The following is a 23,076-nucleotide window of genomic DNA, read 5'->3' as shown; positions in this document are numbered from 1 at the left end:
GCTCTTTCTCGTTTTCAATGGTGCTATGACGTCAAGGGATGATAGCATCACTTTGTTGTACATATCTACCATGGTGAAGTGATGCGTGTGGTTCGAAATAGAGTTGAGAGTGGGAAGAATCAATGGGATAAGGTTTTCAGGCGTAATGTTTCTTAAGGTCCTCTTCAAAGGATCCTAGGGGGCCTGGAGGTCGGTATATGAGATGGATAGATACCAACTGCGTATTAGAAATGGTTAATTTGGCAGTTAGAGATTCGCATGCGTCTGAGTTATGGGGTGGAGAGAGTCTCAGTGTAAGGTTGGTTTTAGCTATTATGGCAAGACCTCCACCTTGAGAGGTAGTACAATCAAGTTTTAGGAGGGTGTAATCGTCTGGGATGGCTAGCATAATTGCTGGGCCAGCTGCTGGGTGGAGCCAAGATTCCGTAATAGGTAGGAAGTCTATGTTTTCACTTAGTAATAGGTCTGCTATATCTGTTGCGTGGGCCACCATAGAAAGGGCATAGACAAGGGTACTTACTGATTTCGAAATATTAAGAGAGTATTTTGGCGTGTATTATTGTGTGTAAATATTATAGTGCCCCTTCTGAAGAAGGCTCATTCAAACTGACTGTTAAATAAATTAATAATCGTTTAATCAAGAAATCTTGTGTCCAAGAGTTTATTTGAATACTTGTCACTGTGAATCTCTGTGCAACTCCCCTACAGCTTACATTGACCCCTCTTGAGATAAGCCTGGCTGCTCAACACGCTACCAACCTGTGTAGTACAGACTTATACCAAAGGTTGGGTTCCTATTGCCAGGTGGTCAGGGTTGTTGTAGTGCACCCAAAGGGTACTGCATACAATTTTGCCTAACAAGTAAATTCTCATTCCCAACGGAGGAATCCAACGCATCAATTTTCTATAATCACAGAACCGATGCCCAGTAGGGTATGGAAGTCTAACCAGACTTACAGTGGGAAGAGCACACTCCGACCAGTCCTTAAGCACCATTTCACCGTCTGATGTAGAATATCATAACGTTTTAGGTAAGGCCTACCGTATCAGGCTTAAAACAATAATATTTACAAATTATAAATTCATTCAGTAACAATTGAATCATGGCTCAATGCCCAACATTATACTAACTGCAACCCCTTCCCCCTCTTTTTTTCTCCTCCCTTCCCAACTGTCATTCTTTCTCTCCTTAACAATTTGGAATATATTGTCATAATATTTTATGTGACTGTTCTTCCAAACAAACATGTCTTTTGTCCTGAAACATGCGAATGGGGTTTCATACGAATGAATAACACCCATCACCAAATGTATTGACCTATGCCACCAAATGTCTTTATATCGCCCTCTATTACACAATGTAACCAAACTTAACAACTGAGCCTTGATAAAAACCCGCAGGGTCGAAACACGTGTCGGCTGACAACACAAATCACGATTTGAGGCAATAAACATTAAAATACATTTTACTCAAAAATTGGTCTACACAAATACTCATTACTCTTTATGCTCAATATATCCGGCCCAACCCAAAGGCTACAGCCCTACAAGAGGTGTGGGCAACACCATGACCCCGTGATCTCTGAGCACCCAATATCATAACAAGTAAACAGTGAATCATTTCAGAGTTCTGCGCCAGTGGATTTAGAACTCCAGTGCCCAATGGTCCCATGTCTTAAAATCACGACAAAAATGGCAGTGAATACAAAATAGCGTGGCAAAAATGCTGTGGTTTTTCCGCAACAATCATGTAAAGGATGCAGGGGACACCCCAGGAACCATTATACCATTTAAGTGGAGCTGGGGACACCCCCACTCCCCTTAAATGGTATAATGCGTACACCTTTACCGGGGCAAACCACAGCATTTTTTAGGCAGTTTTTTTTACTGGCAACATTTTTGCTGTGATTTTATTACCCGATAACTGCACAACTACTACTCGAATTCCTAATAAATCGTATATTTTCGTATACTTTTGTTTAATGGCAATTCTTGGTGTTTCGCTGTGTCTGCTCATTAAAGACCTCTAATCACCCTCACTCCTGTTGAGATTTAGCATTCTGCTCTCCAAGCTACCTGACTAGCTTCCGAGAAGTGTCCCCTGTTTCACCAACAAGGGTGGCCTCCTAAACATCTGTCCATCAGGCCAGAGTTTAGAAATCCACTCTAACACTATCCACCCTGTCAGTGACATGCCTGCTCTTAAGGTGATTACGGGTGTAGACACCAGCAACAGCATCCCTTTGAGCAGATTATCTTTATTGCTTCAATATCGCAGTGACCTGTAGAAGAGTAGACAGAGGGGATTGTCCTTTGATCACGTAGCTTGTGTTCATAACCAGTGTCTCTCCTCCTGGACAGAGTGCATCCTTAGTCTGCAATGAGGTACCAGAAATATGAATTAACGCTTCATGCCAATTGGGTTTTGAAATCCCAAACCTTGCAGGTCTTTCATGAGGGGAACTGATCTGCCAACACGCTTAAGTGTGCAATCCTTTCGGCTGAGGATCGTCCCTTTGGAATGACTTAACTGAAGTCTGCTACTAAGAACTGCACTGTCTGGAATGAGAGGAGGCCTTGGAGTTCACAGAGTAGCGAAGATGGCCGAGAGCTGCGACTGCTCTGTACACATTTTGGCAAGCTGTGCCCTTCACTAGCCATTTGTGCAGGTATGGGTATAATTCGACTCCTTCCTGCACAGATACTAAACAACCGGTGCCAGGCACTTTGAAAGACCCTTGGTGCAGATCTGTGATTGAAGGGCAAGACAGGATAATGCTGTCCAGCACGATGAACTTGATGTAGGTTGTGCACGCTTGATGGATTGAAATGTATAAGCAGGCAAACTATTGTTGTCACAATTCCCCCTCCACCCACAGAATGACCTGCTTCAATGTGGTGTAAGGAAGGGGGAGAAGGAGACCGACACACAAATGGCATGGTTGTTGGCATAACCTATTTAATTCAAACAAAGCAGAAACTTCTCTCCCAAACTCTAAGAGGAGTTTCCCTGCCCCAACTAAGGTACTAAGGATTCAGTCAGAATGTCCAAGTAAATAAAAAGAGCCCACTGTTCTGTCCCTCACATGTGTAACTAATACTAAAGAGGTAGTGGTAGTGGATTTTCTTGGTCCAGAGGAATGGCTCTCTTCTTCTGGAAAATGGACTATAGTTCCAATAGCAGGTGGGATATTTCGCCTGACAGATTGACTCTCTTAACTAGGTCTCAGTTTCCAAGATACAAAACAAAGTTCCATTTTGTGATGCTATAAAGCTCTCAGTTCCAACTCAAACATCATTCAATATTGCTCATACTTTTCCTTACTATCGAGTTCCTGGAGAATTTCACCATTCTCCATGTATCTGGTTCTCGATACTTTCACAGTGCCTGGGGAATGACTTCCTTTATCAAGCCTCCTCCTGCATGGTTTTATGGTACACAACACTAGGGGTATGGCTTCCTTCCCCGGGTCTCTCTTGGCTTGTAGTTTCACTGTAGTAGGGGGAATGACTCCTTTCCCCGGGCCCTTCTCAGGTTCTTTACCACAGTTCACGAAAGGCTGTGGGAATGATTCCCTTTTCCAGGCCCTTGTCAGGCTCTTACTTTGGGCACGGGTCCCATACCCGTGTTGGCTGACCTGCGTTACTTCCTTTCCAGGTACTGCATTGTGAAGACCTTTCTCCCATTGCGGGTCCCAGACCCTTCTCTCCTCTTTATATCTTTCTGGTGATAGACCTGGTTCACTATCCTGCCAGGTACTATTGTATCTCAGATTACTTAAGACAGACTCTACAGTTATGTATGGGTCCCAGACCCTGGTTTCCGGTCTTCTCTTGCCCCCTCTTTGTCCCCCAAAAGCCCTTACACCTTTTGGGTCTCTGCAGAGTCTTGTTAACTGGTTGCAAGCACTTCTGTTGGTCCGCTCGGGTTCTCGCACTCTCGCTCGGCTTGTGCAACTACTGCGACGACTCCACAGCAGTGGTGCTGGGCGGGTGGCGAGTGTCTCCACGACCAGTATGTCCGATGGCTCTGCTCCGTCAGACTACTACCACTCTTCCAGCTCTCCGGTTGGCCAGGGAACTGCAGACCGGGTAGGGACACCTTCTCCAGTCCTTGCGTCTCGGTCAGCGGCTTCTTCTCTGCTCGACGCTGGACGTGCTCCAGGTTTGCAGATCCCCCTGGGATGGTCTGACTGCTTGGTTTTCCCCCTTCTATTTTGTATTGGCTTTGGCCAATCAGAACTCTTGATAAACTAGACTGCTCCAAAGTGTTTTGTGGTGATCGCTCTTCATGCCTCAGCACCTCCTCCTCGTCCCAGTATTTCCCTGAGAGCTCTCTCAAAGGTGGACCTGTTTCTTCTTCATCTCAGTACTGCTACCACATACATGACTCATGTACATAGGATGGCAAGGTAGAGGAGGGTTAGGTGAGGGGGACAGATAGGAAGTATATTGTGTTCTCCCTGGATAGTCCCTAGTCCCATAGGGGGGGTTTCCCTTTCCATAAGATCTGCCTGCTGAGTACCACTCCCAGGAGGACTGTCGTGTAGCGGCCTCACCTCCCTGGCCTCATGCAAAGGGGCTCTGCCCTCGGGTAGAAGTGACGACATCCAATGATTTGTCACAGTGGTAATTTTTAAGGCGAGTCGTTTGATGAACCTTTTGGAGTGATGCAAATCCTGAGTGGGGGTGGGGGGGGGGGGGAGACAGTCTGTTCCTAAGCACCAGGAAGTAGCAGGAATAGAATCCCATTCCTAATTGACGTCTTGCCACTGTTTCAAGAGCTCATTTGAGCAGCAGACTGAACATTTCCTTCTGTAGTAGGGTCATTTGGTGGTGGTTTGTAGCTCTTGGCAGTGACTGAGGGGGCTTTTTGACTAACTCCAGTGAATGTTAATTGGTGACAATGACCAGAACCCATTATCCGAGTTAATGGCATGTCCGTTTTTTATGTGCCGCTGAATTCAACCCCTAACTGGGGTGCTGTGTGTAAAGAGGATTTGAAATTATTCAATCTTCTTTAGATGAGGCACCAGGAAAGCCCCAGTCCCATTTTTCTAGGGTATGTGTGGGAGGACACGTGGTTCCCCCGAAATTGAAGGGTGTATTGGCCAAGCAGTGGGACCCCGTAACCACTATCAGTTATTACTCTGTGACTGTTATAAATGCGTCAAAAAGGTTGCCTGTTCCACTATCAGAGGGAACCTATGGCCTTAGATGGAGCTGCACCAGATTTGATGCAGTTAAAGTGGACATCAATCGTTTACTTAAAAGATTGTGCCCATTAAAAAGCAAATCAAGATCTTCGGGCTACGGAGAGCAATCTGTGGATGTCATCCAAGTCTGTCGCCCGAGAACTGCCCTGTGCGCTATTTGCCTGAACCCAGAACCAAACACATCTACTGCAGAATCTATATCATGATCAGAGGTAGTTCTGCCTTCTTTAAGAATTCCCTAACCTTGTCTTACAGGTCAGATCTAGGTCCTAAAATGAATTAATCTTATCTCAAAATTGTGTCGTATCATTGCTATTGCATTTCCCGTTCTGATCGTCATGGACGATGATCTCACATTTGTTTGCGTTATGGCCACCAATTTTCTACCCTCCTTATCCGGAAGGATGGCTCAATGAGTGGTCATCAAGGGCAAAGCTGCATTAGCTAGTCCATGTGCGAAATCAAACACAGGGTTTGCAATTGCTGAGAGCTATTTTGCTCCTTGTACCCTAAGAGAGCCTGATCAGCCTAAAACCATTGGTTACCAGGAGCTGCTTTTGGCTCCTGAGGCTAAACGGTCCATTAAAAAACAAAAAACATATGCAAAATTAACTTTGGAGTGTTTGAGAATGTAAATAAAAAATAATTGGTACATCTTTAAACAAAGAATCACACATAACAGACCAACAGTTAAAGTGTGCATCTCATGTTAAAGTTGTGTATGCACTCCTGGTTCTCCAGCGGTAGCTCCTGCTCATTGGGTAATGCCCGACACCCATGAATCTTAATTTTTAACCCTGAAACTTATTACCAAGTCCAGTTTGGGATGACCTCTTAAGGAAAGCGAGGCTGAATCTGGCCCTTTGCATTTTTTTTCCAGCCTATCAATTATGCAGTATTATCTGGCACAGATAGTGGTGCCTTAAGGATTGCCTCTCTGGTCTCACAAATTGTGTCCAAGATTAGTAGGGTTGCAGTAATGTGGAGGCATTGGTCTTTCTGCCCATACAAAATCGATTAATTTTATTGAGTGGTCACCTGTAGATCAAAAGGTTCTGTGGCCTTAACAAATGTGTGAAATTAAAGATAGACATTTGGCAGATCCACTTCCCCAGGGGAGTCATACTTTCTCTGATTTGGGATAGTCTAGTCCTTCCATTGGCCATAATTTGGGGAGTCAAGCAGGATCTTGGCTCTTCATCCCAGGGCTTTTCCTCTTAAGAAAACATATTTTAAGGAGCATCCATGGATTTCATCCAGGGACCAGACTCAACCGGCTGTACGCTGGGGAAGAGGTATGTAATGTCCTTGAACTGGAGTAGTACCAGGAGAGACTAGCAAGAATGCCACTGTTAGGAAGTGGCACTGGCCTGAAAAGTGTGGTTAAGTGACTCCTTTCAGATGTTTACGATTCCAACAGTGCTCCATCAGTCTGAAGCATTTTCTGGCATTGCTGAAATGCTGTCAATATTCTGAAGAGACTTCATGACAGTTGGCTCAAAAAGGTAATTCGAGTAATCTTCAAGCAAGGGGGGTGCAGGTTGTGAAATCTGTTTATTAACTGGGCAAAGCCTCTATTCCTTCCTCCATGTGTTGCAAAGGGTCAGACTACTCCCCCAAAATGACAATCAGAAGCTCTGACAAATCTCGTCCAAGCAATAAGGTGATTATATGGTGGCTCACAAGGGATGCCAGCAACAATATCATGGCAGTGAAGGACGGCATTAATTTGTCCGCTGACTGTGTTCCACAGTGTTTCTCTGTTGCTGGGGAATTAACCAAGGACAAGGTCATGGACAAGGCTTTCCGTGTTGACTTGATTGACAATGAATGCTTCCTCCGTTGACAAGTCTTCAAGGCGGCTGAAGCTGCTCCAACTCATTCCTCACCAGAGGATAGCCATCAATTTTCTCAAGAACACCACCAGCTCCAACGTCTGTCCAAAATGATTTTTTGGGTAAACCCTTTGGAAATCTTGTAGTACTCTGGTTAAGAGAGGGCAGGCAGTAAAATACACTCCTGGTGTGGGATTCTAAGAGCACGGTTTTTCTTACCAGACATTCCACTATTCTTAAGGATTTTTGGTGTTTTGCAGTATCATTTTTCCTACAACCCTCAGACATGCCCATGAAAAGGTTATAAAGATGCGCTTATAACTTGACAATATCTGGAGACTGTTCAAGAGGTTTTATGAATAAGGCAGGCAGGAATGTACTAACAAGCTGAAGAAAAAGTGGAGAGCTATGGCGGATTCCCCAACATCCAAACAGAGTCTGGTGGTGTCAAATCCTGCCCACCTAAGATGTAGTGAGAACCAAAATGACAGTCTGTATGTCAAAAGGCGTTGACCATTACTGTGTCTGTGCAATGTATCGCTATTATGATTTGACATGGGGATTGCCAGGCTGACGACAGGAAATATTCAAGCATGTGGATCTATGAAAGATCCTATGCTGGAGAAATGCAAGCTTCCTTTATAAAACAGTTTCCTCTCACTTAGGTTCAGCTGCAGGCAACCCTTATGGGTCTTTGGAAGGCATAGATCTTGGCATCTCTATATGTGCCATACTTGGATCAAAAAATATCCCTGTACAATGTAAATACGCTGACTCAGTTCTGATGTTTGGCAGAAGGCCACGCTGGTAAAGTGCAGGAACAATGTTCAAGGTGCAGCTGTGCGTTTTATACAGAAATTGGAACATTGCACAAAAGGGACAGAGTACTGTACCACCATTTTCTATTGTAGCTTGCTGGTCTGTGGTCTTTACCCAGCACCACAGCTCAGTGCACAAACGATAAGCTACTAATCAACTATTACCCAAACCTTTATTTTCCATACATTTCCAATACCACAAAGACCATTGCAATCTAGTGCTAAATAACGAAAACTCAACACAATGGAAGCCTCTCAAGTTCTCACATAGAGGTAATGAACTTACCAGTAGTTGTTACTGGTGTCTGGTTAGGATAATGTTGTGGTGGAGTCGGTGATGGATATGGACCACTTGGTGGATAAGGGTAGCTGGGGTAACCACTGCAAAAGAAACATTACAAGGTAATGAAAAAGCTAATTTGTGCCTGCTAACCCCTGTTTTTCTGTTAACAAAAATATTCCCATTTTTAAAGTATTTTTTCAGATCTTACAGCACAATTTACAGCACAAAACGTTTAGTAGTAAAACATTAGCAAATATTACAAGAAAGTGAAAATAACACCAAAGAAGAACTTACATTTTATAGTTCCAATAAACGCACTGGACTATCCTTCATATGGACTTTTTTTTAGCTGTGCAACAGTGGTTTTTGGTGTTTTCTTTAGTAATTTGATTGCATCTTCCAGGTCTCCTGATAATATTGTTTGACTTGTTTTATAATTTCTGACACTGTGGTATTAAAGCCCCGTGGAGCAGGGCACAACACACCAGAGTTAAGAGCCTGCCATGAAAATGACCAAGGGAGCTCTAGGAAGAGCCCATTTTTTATTTCCATGCAAGCTCAAGAGGGAGGGGGCAGCGAGCTAGAGTATCCAAGAGCAACCAGGTAATAAAGGATTATACTGTTCGATTCCACTTTCGCTCTTGGCAACCTGATTGGTTGCTTGGCCTGTCATGAGTGAAAATGACCATCAATTGCCTCTAGAATGTACCAGAAAACCCAACAGACCAGGGAGGCCTTGGCGCCGGTTTTCAAGTGAAAGGGCTGCCATACTTCTTAAAAACAATCTTAGAACTCTTTAAGTTCTTAGTCCTGGCCCAGTAAAACTGCAGTGCCCTTCTCATATCAGGAAAGAGTCCTTTCTGCCTCAGATGCTGGTCTCAGTAAAAAGGATCTATGTGATCACTATGCCGCCAATAATGCAGACTTTCAAAAAGACTTTCATTATGGTGCAACGCAGTGATCACATACATGTGCATCCCCTGTATGCCTCCCCCCTACCCACTTGCTTTTTCGGCGGTACACCCAGAAGTGTGCCTCCATCTCAACTGTATCCCTGCTGCGTCAGTTCAGTCCCACTAACGTGGGTTTGAACTGGTGCTGCAGGGTCCTTTTTTCTTTATTGTCCCCTGCTACCATATAAATGGATGCGGGGGACACCCCCACAACACTTGACCCCCATTACTCCAACTAATTAGTCGGAGTAATGACGGGGGGTTGGGATTTTAGTACAGCGCAAAGGCGCCATATTCAGTATAAGCGACATTATCAAGTCGCAGTATTTGTAGGATTCCCAGTAGAAATAACCCAACGTACATTTGTTGATTCACAACTAAGAGTCTCTCTCTCTCTCTCTCTCTCACTGAAATGACCCTATGATTGTCATCTAATAATCACAGAAGCCCAAACACTAGTCCCTTGTGCACAAGGCTACCAAATTCAATGATTGAGGGTAGGGGTAGACAAACTGTCTTTTTGCTCTTGTTATAGATGGCCATTAACAGCATATAGGTGATGCCAGTCTGAATACCAGATCAGAGTTGGTCAGTTGGGACTAACCAATCATAGCCAACATCCTGTGCTCACCTTAAGTTTGGGTTGAGGATGTAAGGTGGGGATGTAAAACAGCATTCGAACATTCCCAACTAACTCAACAGAAAGCTTTTTGTTAAGGCAGTTTACATATCACCTTTTGTTGATAGAAGTACAATCACTAACCTTAACGGGGGCTAACAGATGACAAGAAAGAGAAGCCAAACCTGTCAAAGGTAAGTAACTATGAGTGATAGGTCTTAACTCTCAGTTAGGGGTAGCAGGTTAACCCAAAGGTACAATTAAGCCACACATACATGTATAGAAAGCACAATGCATGATGTGGTGGGTCGGAAGACAGAGTTGGACACTCTGGAGGCGATTCAGGTTTTTAATTAAATTATAAGTAGAAGGCCTAACTTTCCCCATCACTAAAGGGAACACCCTACCTATCTAAAAAAACTAAAAGGTGCTCGTCTGTGGTCAAAGTCAAAAGAAATGATGTCCAAACTACCCTATCTGGCCCTGCCACTAATGTTAACTTGATATGATAGGTTATTTATAACACACTTATACCCAGAGGTTTCTAAGCACGGACCTGCGGATGGAACCTGTGTTGCTCTGTGTCGGCTTACTTCCAAGGCAAGCGCGTTGCCGCTGAGCTACCCTCCCGAGACAAACAAATAAACCAAGGGAACAATTTGTCTTCACGTGGTTTCCCCCTCCAGGTCATTCAATAGTCTTGAATTATGCCACCTTTCGTAGTTTCTGCAATCAACTCTTGTAGCTGCTCCAGAGCACTTGTTTCTCCAGCGTACTGGGGTCCCCTTGTCCAAATGTCTTTTACAATAACCTCTTTTGCTACTCAGAGTTCTTTGCAATCTCTTTCCAGTCCTCCTCAGGAGCACTTATAGGCTGGGGAGTGGGGGGAGCCGGGGGGGGGGGGGTTTCCTCTGCTCCTTTCTACGCTTTTATCATCATCTATTCTCAGACTGAGTGTCTCTTTCTTTACTGGTAATCCCCCCAACTGTACTGATGCAGCACCTCACTTCCAAGCTTTTCACCTCCGATTTGGGTATCTCTCCACTTATTGCTCATACAACAACTGTGTGCTCAGCCCCTTCCTCTCTCCTAGGCTTTTTTCGCTTCTTAAATGAAATTGTTCTGTACTTCATAACACGTTTTGAGTACTGGGACTAGTTTCCTCTGATATACAACGATATCCTGTGGGCCTCCCGCTTATCCCGGGCCCCTAAGTACCTCTTACTTGGTAGGTGCCGGTGGTTGGACTCTGCTCTCGCTCAGGACTGCTCTCTCTACTGCTCGGTTTCTCGTTCTCTGGTCCAAGACGGACTCCTGCTTTGTACTATTGCTGCTGGTGTGAAGCGACCCCTGCTTCCTGTAGGGACAGGTATCAATGTTGTTCCTGGGGAATACCTGCCACCACGTCCAGCTTGTAGTCAGGCTCCCTTCTGCCACTTCTTCTCTCATCTCTGACTGTCTTTCATACAGGAGTGGTGTGCCGCCAATGATCTCTGCTTAATTCCAGTAAAACTGAGATTCTCCTCATCGGCACACCTGCTCCCTCCTTTCCTGTCACTCTCTGGCCGGCCTATCTTGGCCCTCTTCCTGTTCCTACCTGTGAGGCTAAAAACCTTGGGGTCATCTTCGACTCCGCACTTTCCTTCTCTCCTCACATTTCTAAGAAGTCACACTACCAGATGCACCTCCTCAGAGGTATTCTTCCTTTCCTCTCCTTCCCCCAGAAGCTCACTGTATCCAGAGCTCTGGTTCTCGCTAGGCTGGACTACTGCAACAGCCGCTTTCTAAATCTGCCTGACTCTACTCTCCGCCCTCTGCAATTCATCCAAAACAGGACTGCGAGACTTGGCCTTGGCCTCAAGCGCAGGGATCATCTCTCCAGGACTGAAATCTTTGCTCTGGCTCCCAGTGGCAGTGAGGATGAAGTTCAAAACCCTCTGCATTGTCCACAAGGCCTTCTGGGGACTGGGACCTCAATAACTTCAACTCTCTTCCTAAATATCTTCCTTCTCATCCTCTTCGCTCATCTGCCTCCTACTCCCCTCAGGGTCAGTCGCTTCTCCAAGCAGCGAGTTGGTGGCAGATCTCTTTCTTCTGCTGCGGCCTCCCTCTGGAACAGCCTCCCTGCCTCTCTAAAACTTGGGGAGAACATCTCTGGTCCTGGAAGCACCTCAAAACCTTCCTCTTTGCTTCTGCTTTCTCTCCTCCTCTCCCCTGCTGATCTACTGGCTGAATCTAAAATTGCACTGGTTACCTGGCTAGCCTCTGATCTCGTGCCCAGGTTCTCTCCCTGCCAGTTGCACACCTGTACTGCCCCCCTGGCAATCCTTGCACTCGGGGACTGTTTCTGTATCCCTACATCCCCTTCTAGCACTTGACACCCGACGTCTGCACTTACCCTTGCAACCAGCTGGCTCCACTTTTATGTATTGTCTTTATTTATTTTACTGTTATCCTATGTACTGCACTGCCCCCTCCCCTTTCCCCCTGCACGTTTCCCCCTCCTCCCCTCCCCTGCACTTGCGTTATCTCAATGTCACCTGGCCTAGTAGGATCGTTGTCTCAGTCTTCCCTCTGTTCCCCTTGCCTTGTCGCGCCTTGAAATGGGCGCGTTATAAATGCCATATATCATGCCACCACCGGGTTGATTGCATGTCTCTCGACAGACGCAACACCTCTCGTTTCTGCATGAGCCGTTTCTCTGGTGTCTTACCCCCATGTTCGCTCTCTCTCCAGAAATCGTAGGCTCTGCAACCAACTTCTGCTCCACCCCCAGCCGGCGTCATGATGCGAGGGGACTTCCCCTGCACATCATGCTTTTATACCTTTCTCTTCCTCTGGACAGTTCTATATGCATCTCTCATTAAATAGACCTCTTCCTTTTCTGGTGCCATTAGGTTTAGTCTTACATTGCCTTCAGCCAAAGATAAGGATGCCACAGTCTCAGCCTCATCCTCATCAGGTAGTCCCATGTACGCAATTACATTTGTTGATGTAGGGAGTTCCTCATAGGGAAATCCATGTCCCCAAAGGGGGACTCTCCCAGTGAGGTCCCACTTGCCTCGTCCCCTATGGAGGGTTTTGCGACATGGGCTCACCTCCCTAGCCTCACAGGGGGTGCACCCCCCCTCAGGGAGAAGGGGCAAATAACTGATTCGTCACATACCTCCTCAACATAAGGTGGTGACTGCCCCATCTTTTTAGAGAGGAAATCGACTGAGCAAGTCCATGTTTCCCTGTTCTTTCCACTTCCCAGTGTCTGGGGACCTGACCTCTTCTCAGTTCCAGATGGGAGTATTCGATAGGTCTACTATAGATTCCCAGGATTCTAAGGGAGAGTCCTGGGACTTCGTATCCTGGACCAAAGGAGGAATGAATACTTCGGCAAAGGTCGGGAAAACCGTGCCAATAATTCCCTCTTCAGGGAGACCAGGTACGATGGTAGTTTTGATGGGTGTAGGTTGATCTCTGACTCTCATTAATAGAGGGGCCTTCTGGTAGGTCTCTACATCTCCATGCACGCAGGTTATTTTAACCTCTTAATTGTTCTGGAAATCTTCTGGGATATGAGGTCGGATCTGACCTTGGTTTGACGGCTGCCTTAGTCTATAAGTGCCTTAGCACATAGTCCATTAATTTGTACCTTCTCATGCGCCTGAAACAGTTGGCAGTTCCAGTCATATATTGCTGACCTATCAGGGTAATCCTCGGTCTCCTCATTCTCTATCCCATGATACTGCTGCTTACGAGCCGTATGTTCCTTCTCCCCATATTAAAATCAAAGGGGTGGGGGGTGTGGAGAGAGTTGGGTATGGGTTCTTTGTCCCATTTCGTATTTAAGAGTTACTCTTTGTCAGAGAGGGTTTATTCTAGGGGTTTCCGCCCTACCCAGATATTCGAGAAGGAATTTTGGGATATGATTTTACAGCCTTCCTGATCTTACAGCCTTCCTTATTTTCCCTAGTGTGTCCACCCCCAAGTGGGCTTGGGAACCTGAATGGCAGTTTCGAGTGAGGGCTGAGCTTGCCGTTATATACCTCTTTGCAGAGGTGGGGGAAGGGTGCTATTACATGGTTCCAATGTTAGTGTATCCAAAACCTCTGGTAGGGTTTTCTTGCTCAACCATTGGGCTAGAATATTTTGTATCAGGTCTGCTAATTCGAAGGGACTTTCATTAGGTAACATGTGAATATCCCGAAATGTTACCCTATAAAAAGCGTCCATTTGTCCCACCAGTACTAAAGGCCCTAAAGGATTCATATTACATTTGTTGGTGTAGGGAGTTCCTCACAGGAACAGAAGTCCTTGTTCCCCAAGGGGGAGTCTCTGCTGGTGAGGCCCCACTGGCCACGACCACTTGAGAGGGTTTTAAGGAGCAGGCTCACCTCTCCAGCCTCACGGAGGGTGGCTCCCCCTTGGGGAGAAGGGGCAAATACCTGCGATTTGTCACAATGGATATAGTGAAAGAATAAACACTTTATTAAATCACACATATAAATCTATTGGGTCTAATAAGTGCTTCGGGTGTAACACACAGTAGCAACGAGATACCCAATATACTATTGAAACAGTATTGTCTTAAAGGACTACCTTACACCTACTGCCTAGATCTTGGTCAACTACCCCAGGTCGGCAACAAGGGAACCACACCACCGAACATGCAGGTAAAACCCTCTATTGGCCCCCACAATATAGCAGTGTCCTAAAGACACAACCCACCTCTGTTATATGTGGAAGGCCAAGGACCTATTGGACAGTACCTAACACATGTAGGTAGGGGATGGGACAATAAGGGAATTAATAATAACTTCTAGGCAATGTTCCTTCTATGGATTCTTCCCCAAAAGATTCCTCTTCTTGAGAGATCCTGCAGTGCCAGCTGCTTTCACAAATGTTCAACAGGGGGCGTTTGCGGCTCAACATCATCCCTCCAGCACTCGCGTTCCTAGACTTCCCCACTCCGGACAGGACTTCGGTAGTCCTACTTATAGCATGCACTAGACCCACTTGGCTCATTCTCCTTCCCCCAACCCCATGCTCAGCAGCTGAGCGAATAGGTTGCCATGTTATGGAAACAGGCACAAAAACGGCAAAAGCTTTTTTTGCGAGCCATTTTTTAAAAACAAACATTTTACAAGAAATTAGTATCTAGCTTTGTTAACTTCCAGAGGCAGCAAAACAGGTGGTCCAATTGTGCTAACTGCACGCACACCCCTTATCATTCCTCCACGAGATGCCCACAGAAGCAGAAAAGGGAGGGGGATGAATTTGTGGGAGAAGAATCCATAGAAAAAACATTTCCTGCAAGTAATTATTCCTTCAATGGATTACAGATTCCTCATCTTGATAGATTTCCACAGCAGTAATTGAATTGGGAGAGGGCTCTAAACCAAGAAGTTCAGCAATACTGCACTGCCGTAGCAGGCATTGCTGCCCCTAGCCAGATCCAGACTGTACTGTTCTGTATTCCCTGCTGTCAGGAGTAAGAGACAGCCAACCCCTAGCAGAATGGGCGTGGGGGCCTGATGGTACCCTGCTTCCTTGTCATAGCATTCCGTTATGCAAAAAAATGAACCAGCAAGACCTTGTTTGGTCACTGCAATGTTCAGTCTCGATCACAAAATGGAATAAATAGAACCAAAAAGATCATTGAGTTTCTCTTTGTCTAGGACAGCTAATGTATACAGTCTCTCCTTTTTTGTGGATGAAAAAAACGAAAACAAGCAATTTAGTGTTCTGGGAAAAGTACTTTCTTTAAAAAAACAAAAAGCAGCAATGGAGCCTTGCACAGCAGTGCCTGCAACTCACTGCACATCTGGCTGAAATAACGTCCCTCAAGAACACAGTCTTTAAGGTCAGAAGCATGATAGACTGAGTGCAGAGGTTCAAAAGGAGGCGCCAGTAGAAAGGGAAGAACCAAAGTAAGATCCCATGCCGCGACTAGAAGGGGGTTGGATGGAAAAGGTTAACCATCTCTGACATAAGTTGGGCCACCATTAGGACAAAAAAAACCTTGCACCATCAGTCCCTTAAACTAAGAACGAGGCCATATATCCTTTGACTGTGCGCACCTGCAGGCCCTTCTTGGCCAAGCACAACAGAATCATAATGACCACCAAAATGGGGCACAATGGGTCTGCACCTCTCGCTCTACACCATGCCACATATCTTTTCCATCTGCACAAGACATACCTGGTACAACACCTCCAAAACCTCATCGGTCAAGCACAGGACATCATCACAGCCTCTGAAGAACCAAGCATGGCGATTGAGTGACTCAAGGTTCAGATGGAGTACTCAGTCTGGCGCGAGGGGTCCGGCCTCTGAGGTAGCCGGCAAGGTGGTTAAATGGGGCGATTATGATCAAGTGAGCTCGGAACCTCCACAACCTCTGGAGAACCAACGGAATTACTGGAATCTGAGTGAAGCTCAAAAGCCCATGCAAATAGAAAGGAGGCCCCTCCCAATTCCCATGAACAAGACCATTGTCACTTCGAGTTTCCCTTCGTCGCAAAGTGGTCCACTGACTGGGTTCCCCAAAAGGAGAAGTTCTCATAAATGATTGCTGTACAGATGTCCCATTCGTGAGACTCCAAACCCTGCCTGCTCACGTCATCTGCCATTCCATTCTGTTCCCACCAGATGTGCTGTCGTGATGGAGACCTTGTTCTCTAGCGCCCAGAACGAAAGCCGCATGGCCTGTCTACTGTAAGAGGATTCAATTCAACACTACAGCTAAGTCAACGCCTAGTCTATAATACTGAATGAAAACCCTTATTGATATATCTTTATGTCCAGTTCATGCGTTCTGGATGACTACCCCTATATAACACCCCTCTCTTGGAATCCCCCTGACCCCACTGAGCCAAGAAGTAGTTCTGTTTTGCAAGTTTAAAAGGTTTATTTGATAATTTAAAATATATATATATATCACACTTTATAATAAATTAATAATTGAATATCACACTTAATCTGATATGATAATGATTAACCACGGAGAATCTGGCACTAGCACACTTCTTTATAATCACTAATGAGTTGACATGAAATGGATGAGATAGCACACTGGTAAATAGGAACAAAAGAAGAATAATGTGATAGAGAATGCTTTATAGAGTTCAAATGGATGCAATATTCAATGAATGCAGTACAGAAAATACTCAATATGATTTCAACCAAACAATGTAATCACTCTTCTCTGGCTATTCACTCCCCCCCTCTTTATGCAATGCAAGGAAATGGGAGGAAAGCACACAGTTCTCAGAAATGCAATCAATGTAATTCAGTTCAATCCCCCCAAGCTTAGACAACAGAAGTTTAAAACACAGATAGGAGTTTTGAAAACACAGGCCCAAATGCTTTGATATGTGCTAGCAATGGATGAGAAATATGCTGGAAATGCTTTTAATTCCCTTTCAGAGGTTCAGGGTGAGTGGTATCTAGTTAATATTAGTCCAGGCTCACTCTTGCAATGATTCAGGAATGATTAGCAGGTTAAACGAATTTCTGGCAATTGGAAGGCAAGCAGCAGCAGTTTTTACATGTGAAGAAATTTGCAAATCGCGGTAAAATTCGCGGATGCGCCGAGCGCTATTACAGAGGAACCACAAGGACTATCTCTATCGTTTTGGGGTCCTAGGAAAGCCTAGGATCTCAGCTTCAAAATGAAAGTTACTGCAAGTCTCTAGCACAAACGGTTGCGGAGATATGAGCGATTGAATAAAGGTCGTTTTTCAGATTTGAAATTTTAAACGCACACTTTTTCAGCTTTAAAAATGATGGCAGGATAACAATTGCTAAGCTGCAGTTCTACTTAGGTTAAAATGGATTGAATTATATTATTTTAACTAAGAGATGGGTTCTACACAGTTTTACTATGTACTCACACTATATTCTTGAGTGAAATGGGCCTCGTCACGGATCTGGTCAGGGTTTTAAACTGGACTCTGGTCTGGTCTGGCCTCTGCACTTCACAGTGATCTGGGTCAGCTCTCTCTGCTGGTCTGGGTCTCTCTGGGTACAGCACTGCTTTCTCTCTGGTCTGGTCTCTTAGTTCTGGATAGATTGAAGTCTCTAGTTTGGCTTTCTGGAGGTTTGATGGAGGTAAAGTATGGATTTTTCCGGCAGAGCGTCCCGCTGCAGATGGAATTTGAAGGTCCCTATCTGTCCTGTCTGTCTGCTTTTATGTGTTTAGAATGTGGGTGTGTTCTAGCATCACTGACCCTACCTCTCTCTCAGCTTCTAATTGGTCAAACTTCCATTTATCATTTGATTGGGGAATGAACTGTGAGTCAGAGGGATGTCATTTTATGGCTTGCAGATAGGACACTCCTCTGTCAGATTGCACACATTCTATATTTGATAATAAAAGACATATTTCACAGTTACACAGTTGCTTGAAATTACATATACATGGTGTGGCTGAATTTAGCCATGTCTCTGTCCAAATCTGCTCTTTCTAGGAGCTTGCATTCAGAGATGGCACATAATGGACTTTTTAACTGATTTTTCAATTTCTGACATGGACCCAACTTTACATACATGTGCGCAGGGGGTATGGACATTAATTGATGAAGTTTCAGATTTTTAACATGCACACATTTAGAGTAATATCCACTTTTCCGCTAAAACCCCCCTGTACATACCACCGGTTCTAAAAACCTCTTAAACTGTGGGCAGAAAAATCACAAGAATTATGGTGTCATTTCTAAAATGTTCACATGTCCGCACCATGAGTTATTAATCTTTTTCTAAACAATATTCTGGCTACAAAGGGGTGTGGTTTTCTCTCAGCACAAGGTAGAAATACTGGTTTGTCCAGTTCTGCCAAGCCAGCTTGCTCTCACAGGCAGTGCCCCTCCCAGCTCCTGCCAAGAGGAAGCTACATTTTACGACTGCGGTAATAAAACCTTTGCCTGAGTGAAGAGGGCTTTGTTCACTCTCCTGCAGAGCACAGGTAATTCAATTATCAGATAGATGGCATATCCTTAGTGTGGGCAGCAAAAGGAAGATTGCCTGGGAACACAGTTGTGACTCAAGTTTCACTCCTGATGGGGGTAGCTGCCAGGCAGAATTCAGTTCCTTAAGCCAGGTTTCAGATAAAATGTCACTTTTTGTTCCCCAGTTTCTGCATTCAAATAAAACTAAACATTTTCACATATGCAGCTAGAATGCTGATTCTAAGTTTAAAACTATGACATTTAAACAGTTACAAAGGCATGTGACACCAAACATAGGTCACTCATTTAATCTAAACATTTTCGATTTTAGTGTCTTTAAATCCAGTGCAACTTAAACTGCTGACTCCATAGCTCAGCCAGTTTTGTTATAAGCATTGTTCTGGGCTCTTCATTTCCCAGATTTTGTAGGCACACAACACTCCATTCTACCAAATGTCTGCTGGTGTCCAGTGAGTTTTTAGATGTGTTGCAATGTTTAAAATAGACAGTTTGAGCCTGCCTTCAGAGAAACACAGGGTGGTTTTAAACTGCCGGCTTTTGGATAGTGGTGAGTACTGGTACTGCACCCATTTTTGGGATTTAAGAAAATGAATTCCCAACAATTCTAGGTTGCATTTGGCAATCAGCATTGCCATTCCCAATGGTTTCAGACTACTGTGCGGGTAGTCCAATGGTGGTTTTAGGCAGTGTCCTTCTGTGCCCATAACATCGGCAAAAATGAGTGGCAGCCTATTCCTCATGCATTTCCCAGTGCATTTTCTGGGAAGCTCTGGCCATCATGAGGTTTTCCATGTCAGTACTGCACAGTTTTGAGGTAGGGCTCGGATGCATGGGTAAATACATCCCACAAGCCCCCCTCTTGCGATGGCCATTCTATTTCACGAATGGGACTCGCAAGACCTGGGATGTTTCCTCATCTTCTTCCAATAGATGGCACAGTTCAGCATCTTCTTCTCCATCCGGTACTGATCGATCGGTTCTCCTCGCCGGTCCTGATGGGAATATTGGGCGGTCCACTGGGCCCATTGGATCTTCGTTCCTGGTCTCCGGATCGCCCTCCTTGGCCCGTCTCCAGGTTTTCTTTCTCCTAGGACGACAAAGGAAGAGCGGCAATACCTACTCATAGACGTTTTTCCGCCACTGTTGAGATAGTGGGGCAGCATATGCATTTCATCATAACGAAACATTACATTCTTATTTTGAAAAAAAAAACAGTATAACTAAGAGACAGTTTCATGCAAATCACAATATTTTAGAGACTAGATGTGGTCTGTTTTATGGTTGGAACTGAATTAATCTGAGACAGTACCCGCTAGGATTCCAGAGGATTCCTCCAGTTGTTGCAGAGTGTGCCTGGGATGGCAACATTTCAACTGGTTTATGTGGACCCACTTGTCTTCCCCCGCTGCCAAAGGACCTTTGGGGATGTGGATTTTGTAGGCCACAGGGGAGATTTTGTCGATGATCTCAAAGGGTCCCTTCCATGTAGGCAAAAATTTGCGCTGCTTGGCCTGGTTCCTTTGGAAGTTGTATAGATAGACCCGGTCTCCCACCTGATATTCCTTCCTGGAAGTTTTCAGGTCATAATGGGTCTTCATGCTATCAGCTGATCTTTCTAGATTCCGCTGAGCATAAGCAAAAGCATGTTGAAGGTGTTTCCTTAAATTCTCCACATACTCATGAGTTGTGGAGGCATTTATCAGTGTCTGCTCTTGGGTCCTGTAGAGCAAATGCTGGGGAAGCACCATCTTGCGCCCAGTCATCAACTCAGATGGTGACATTTTGGTTGCAGATGAAGGGGTAGATCTGATAGCCATTAGGACCAGAGGTAATCGGATATCCCAACTTGGCCCAGAATCTGCCACAAACTTCTTTAATATGCTCACAATTGTCCGGTTATATCTCTCTACTGCCCCAGAAGAAGCTGGTCTATAAGCAATATGCAGCTTTCTCTTGACCCCCAGTATCTCCCACATCTTTGTCATTACTTCACTGGTGAAGTGGCTACCTCTGTCTGACTCAATCCTTTGAGGTAGACCAAAACGGGAAAAGATGTGGTTAATCATCAAGGCAGCTGCAGTTTCTGCCTTGCAATTTGGGGCTGGGAGACATTCCACCCACTTGGTAAACAAGCATGTCACAGTCAACATGTACTTATTCCCCCTAGCCGAGCGAATCACAGGGCCTACAAAGTCGATTTGTAAATCTGACCATGGCAGTGTCATTCCCCTCTTTTGTAAAGGCGCCCGGTGTGTGAGGGATGTCGGCTGAAATTGTGCACACACAAGACACCCCTTCAAGTATTGGTCGAGGTCCTGCCCCATGTGTGGCCAGTATGCAACCTCTCTTAAGATTTCCAATGTTGTGTGAAACCCCCTATGACCGGCAGTGGCCGCATCATGGGCGTGACTTAACATCAGGCTTCGGAATGAGGTAGGAACCACCCACTGATCGTGGCCAGCTTTGGATTTCCTTACCAGCAAACCGTCTTGGATCCGGAACATTTTTGGACATTTCATCAACACTCTTAGGTCCTCTTTCCCAATGTAATCGGTATCCGTCAGGGGAAAGTTCTCAGGGTCCTCAAGGTGCTGGTAAAATTTACCAATTATTGGATCCCCCTTCTGAGCAGTAATCAAATCAGCATCAGGGTCTCCTTACTCCATTGTGCAATTGAAAGGTCGTTGTGAGCATTTGTCTGGGACCTAGTGATGGCAGTGACCTGGATTTCCCCCAACAGGGACTCAATCTCAATCAGATCCCCTTGGATGGCCCCAGTTTTGGCCAGCTGATCAGCTAAGTCATTTCCAGTTTTGTGTGGTCCCTCTACTTTGGAATGACCCTTGATCTTTTTCCAATAGATGGTCATCTCATTCGATGTGACCAGATCATCAATGTTTTGGATCAACTTCCCATGTTTCAAGGGTTTGTTGTTAGCACATAACATGCCTCTGGTTTTCCAATTAACCAGGTGCTCCACGAACCCGTTCCGTACGTAATCCGAATCTGTGATTATGACTAGTTCGTGGAGTTGATGCTGGACAGCAGTGAGGATGGCCTGATGCACAGCCATCAATTCTGCCACCTGACTACTTCGGGGACCAATTTTGTATCCAGCGGAGGGTTCTGGGGACTCATTCACCCATGCATTCCCTACGCCGGCCACCAGTTCTTTCTCCCCGTTGTTGTCAACATGGTAAGAGCATCCATCCACATACACAGTGGGCATTCCCTCACACTTGTCTTCTTCAAAGACTTTGTGTGGGGAATTAAGGTATGCCTCCATGTTGTCCTTGATTTTCAGACTTTCGTCCTCGAGACAGTTTTCTCTGGCACAATCATGCAAGTCAGCCAGACCTTGCGCGAGGGGACTCTTCTTGTTTTGGCCATATCTGACCTCCACAGGAAAGCCTTGCATTGACAGAATCCAGGAAGTAATTCGGGAATTACTCACATTTCCGGCCCGGATTCTGTCACTTTGGAGATATTGCAGAGGCTGGTGTGGAGTCTCCACTATGATGTGTTCCCCCTGGATAAACGGGCGGTAATTCTTCAATGCCCACACCGTTGCCAGGAGTGCCTTCTCACAATCGTTGAATTTTTCCTCCACAGAGGATAAAGTTTTGCTCGCATAGGAGATTACTTTATTGACCTTGTCATGCTTTTGATATAATACTGCCGTCAAGCACGTATTAGAGAACCCTGTCTCCAGGAAGAACTCCTTGTTTCTGACCGGGTAAGCTAGGCAAGGCGCTTGTGAGAGGCTTCTTTTGAGTTGTTTTACTGCCTCGGCTTGTTCTGGACCCCATTCCCACTTGACCCCCCCCTTCAGGAGATGTATCAGGGGTCTGGTGATCTCTGCGTAGCCCTCAATGAACTTTCTGCTGTAATTAGTCAATCCAAGGAGGCTCCTTAGTTCCCGCAGAGTTGTGGGGTCTTTCAGTTTCTGAAGTGCTTCCACTTTCTTTTCCTGGGGACAGAGGCCCTGAGGAGTAATCTCATGCCCCAAGAAATTAACACGGGTTCTACACCACTGTGCTTTCTGAAAGGAAAGTTTTGCTCCGGCGGCCCTCAACTGTGTCAGAACATAACGGATCTCCGCTATATGTTCCTCCACAGATGAACTTTTGATGAGGACATCATCTACATAAGCCAGGTTACCCCTTGCACCCAAGTCGGGCATGGCCTTGTGTAGAAAAATGTTGAATTAATTGCCGGAGTTGAGGTATCCGAAGGGAGTCCGGGTCCAGGTGTACTGCTGGCCCCCAAAGGTAAAAGCCAGCTTGTATTGGTCCTCCCTACTGACAGGCACAGTCCAGTATCCATTGGTCAGGTCTATTGCAGTGAATACCTGTGACCCCTGGATCTGGGACAGCCCTTGGTCAATGTAGG

At 45.4% G+C, this 23,076-nt stretch overlaps 1 protein-coding gene across 1 annotated transcript in view; it reads right to left on the bottom strand.

Moving 5' to 3' along the window:
• Positions 1-23,076, bottom strand: part of TSG101 (tumor susceptibility 101) — a 586,297-nt gene that overhangs the window by 117,346 nt on the left and 445,875 nt on the right. Inside the window, exon 7 of the mRNA XM_069623783.1 lies at positions 8,156-8,250. Coding sequence (XP_069479884.1) covers positions 8,156-8,250 — 95 coding nt within the window. The remainder of the gene's footprint in view (positions 1-8,155; positions 8,251-23,076) is intronic.

Source organism: Ambystoma mexicanum, chromosome 11 (assembly GCF_040938575.1).
Source record: "Ambystoma mexicanum isolate Mex_15411 chromosome 11, UKY_AmexF1_1, whole genome shotgun sequence".
In the NCBI taxonomy this organism is placed as follows: Eukaryota; Metazoa; Chordata; class Amphibia; order Caudata; family Ambystomatidae; genus Ambystoma; species Ambystoma mexicanum.
This window is presented reverse-complemented; position numbering and strand designations above follow the sequence as displayed.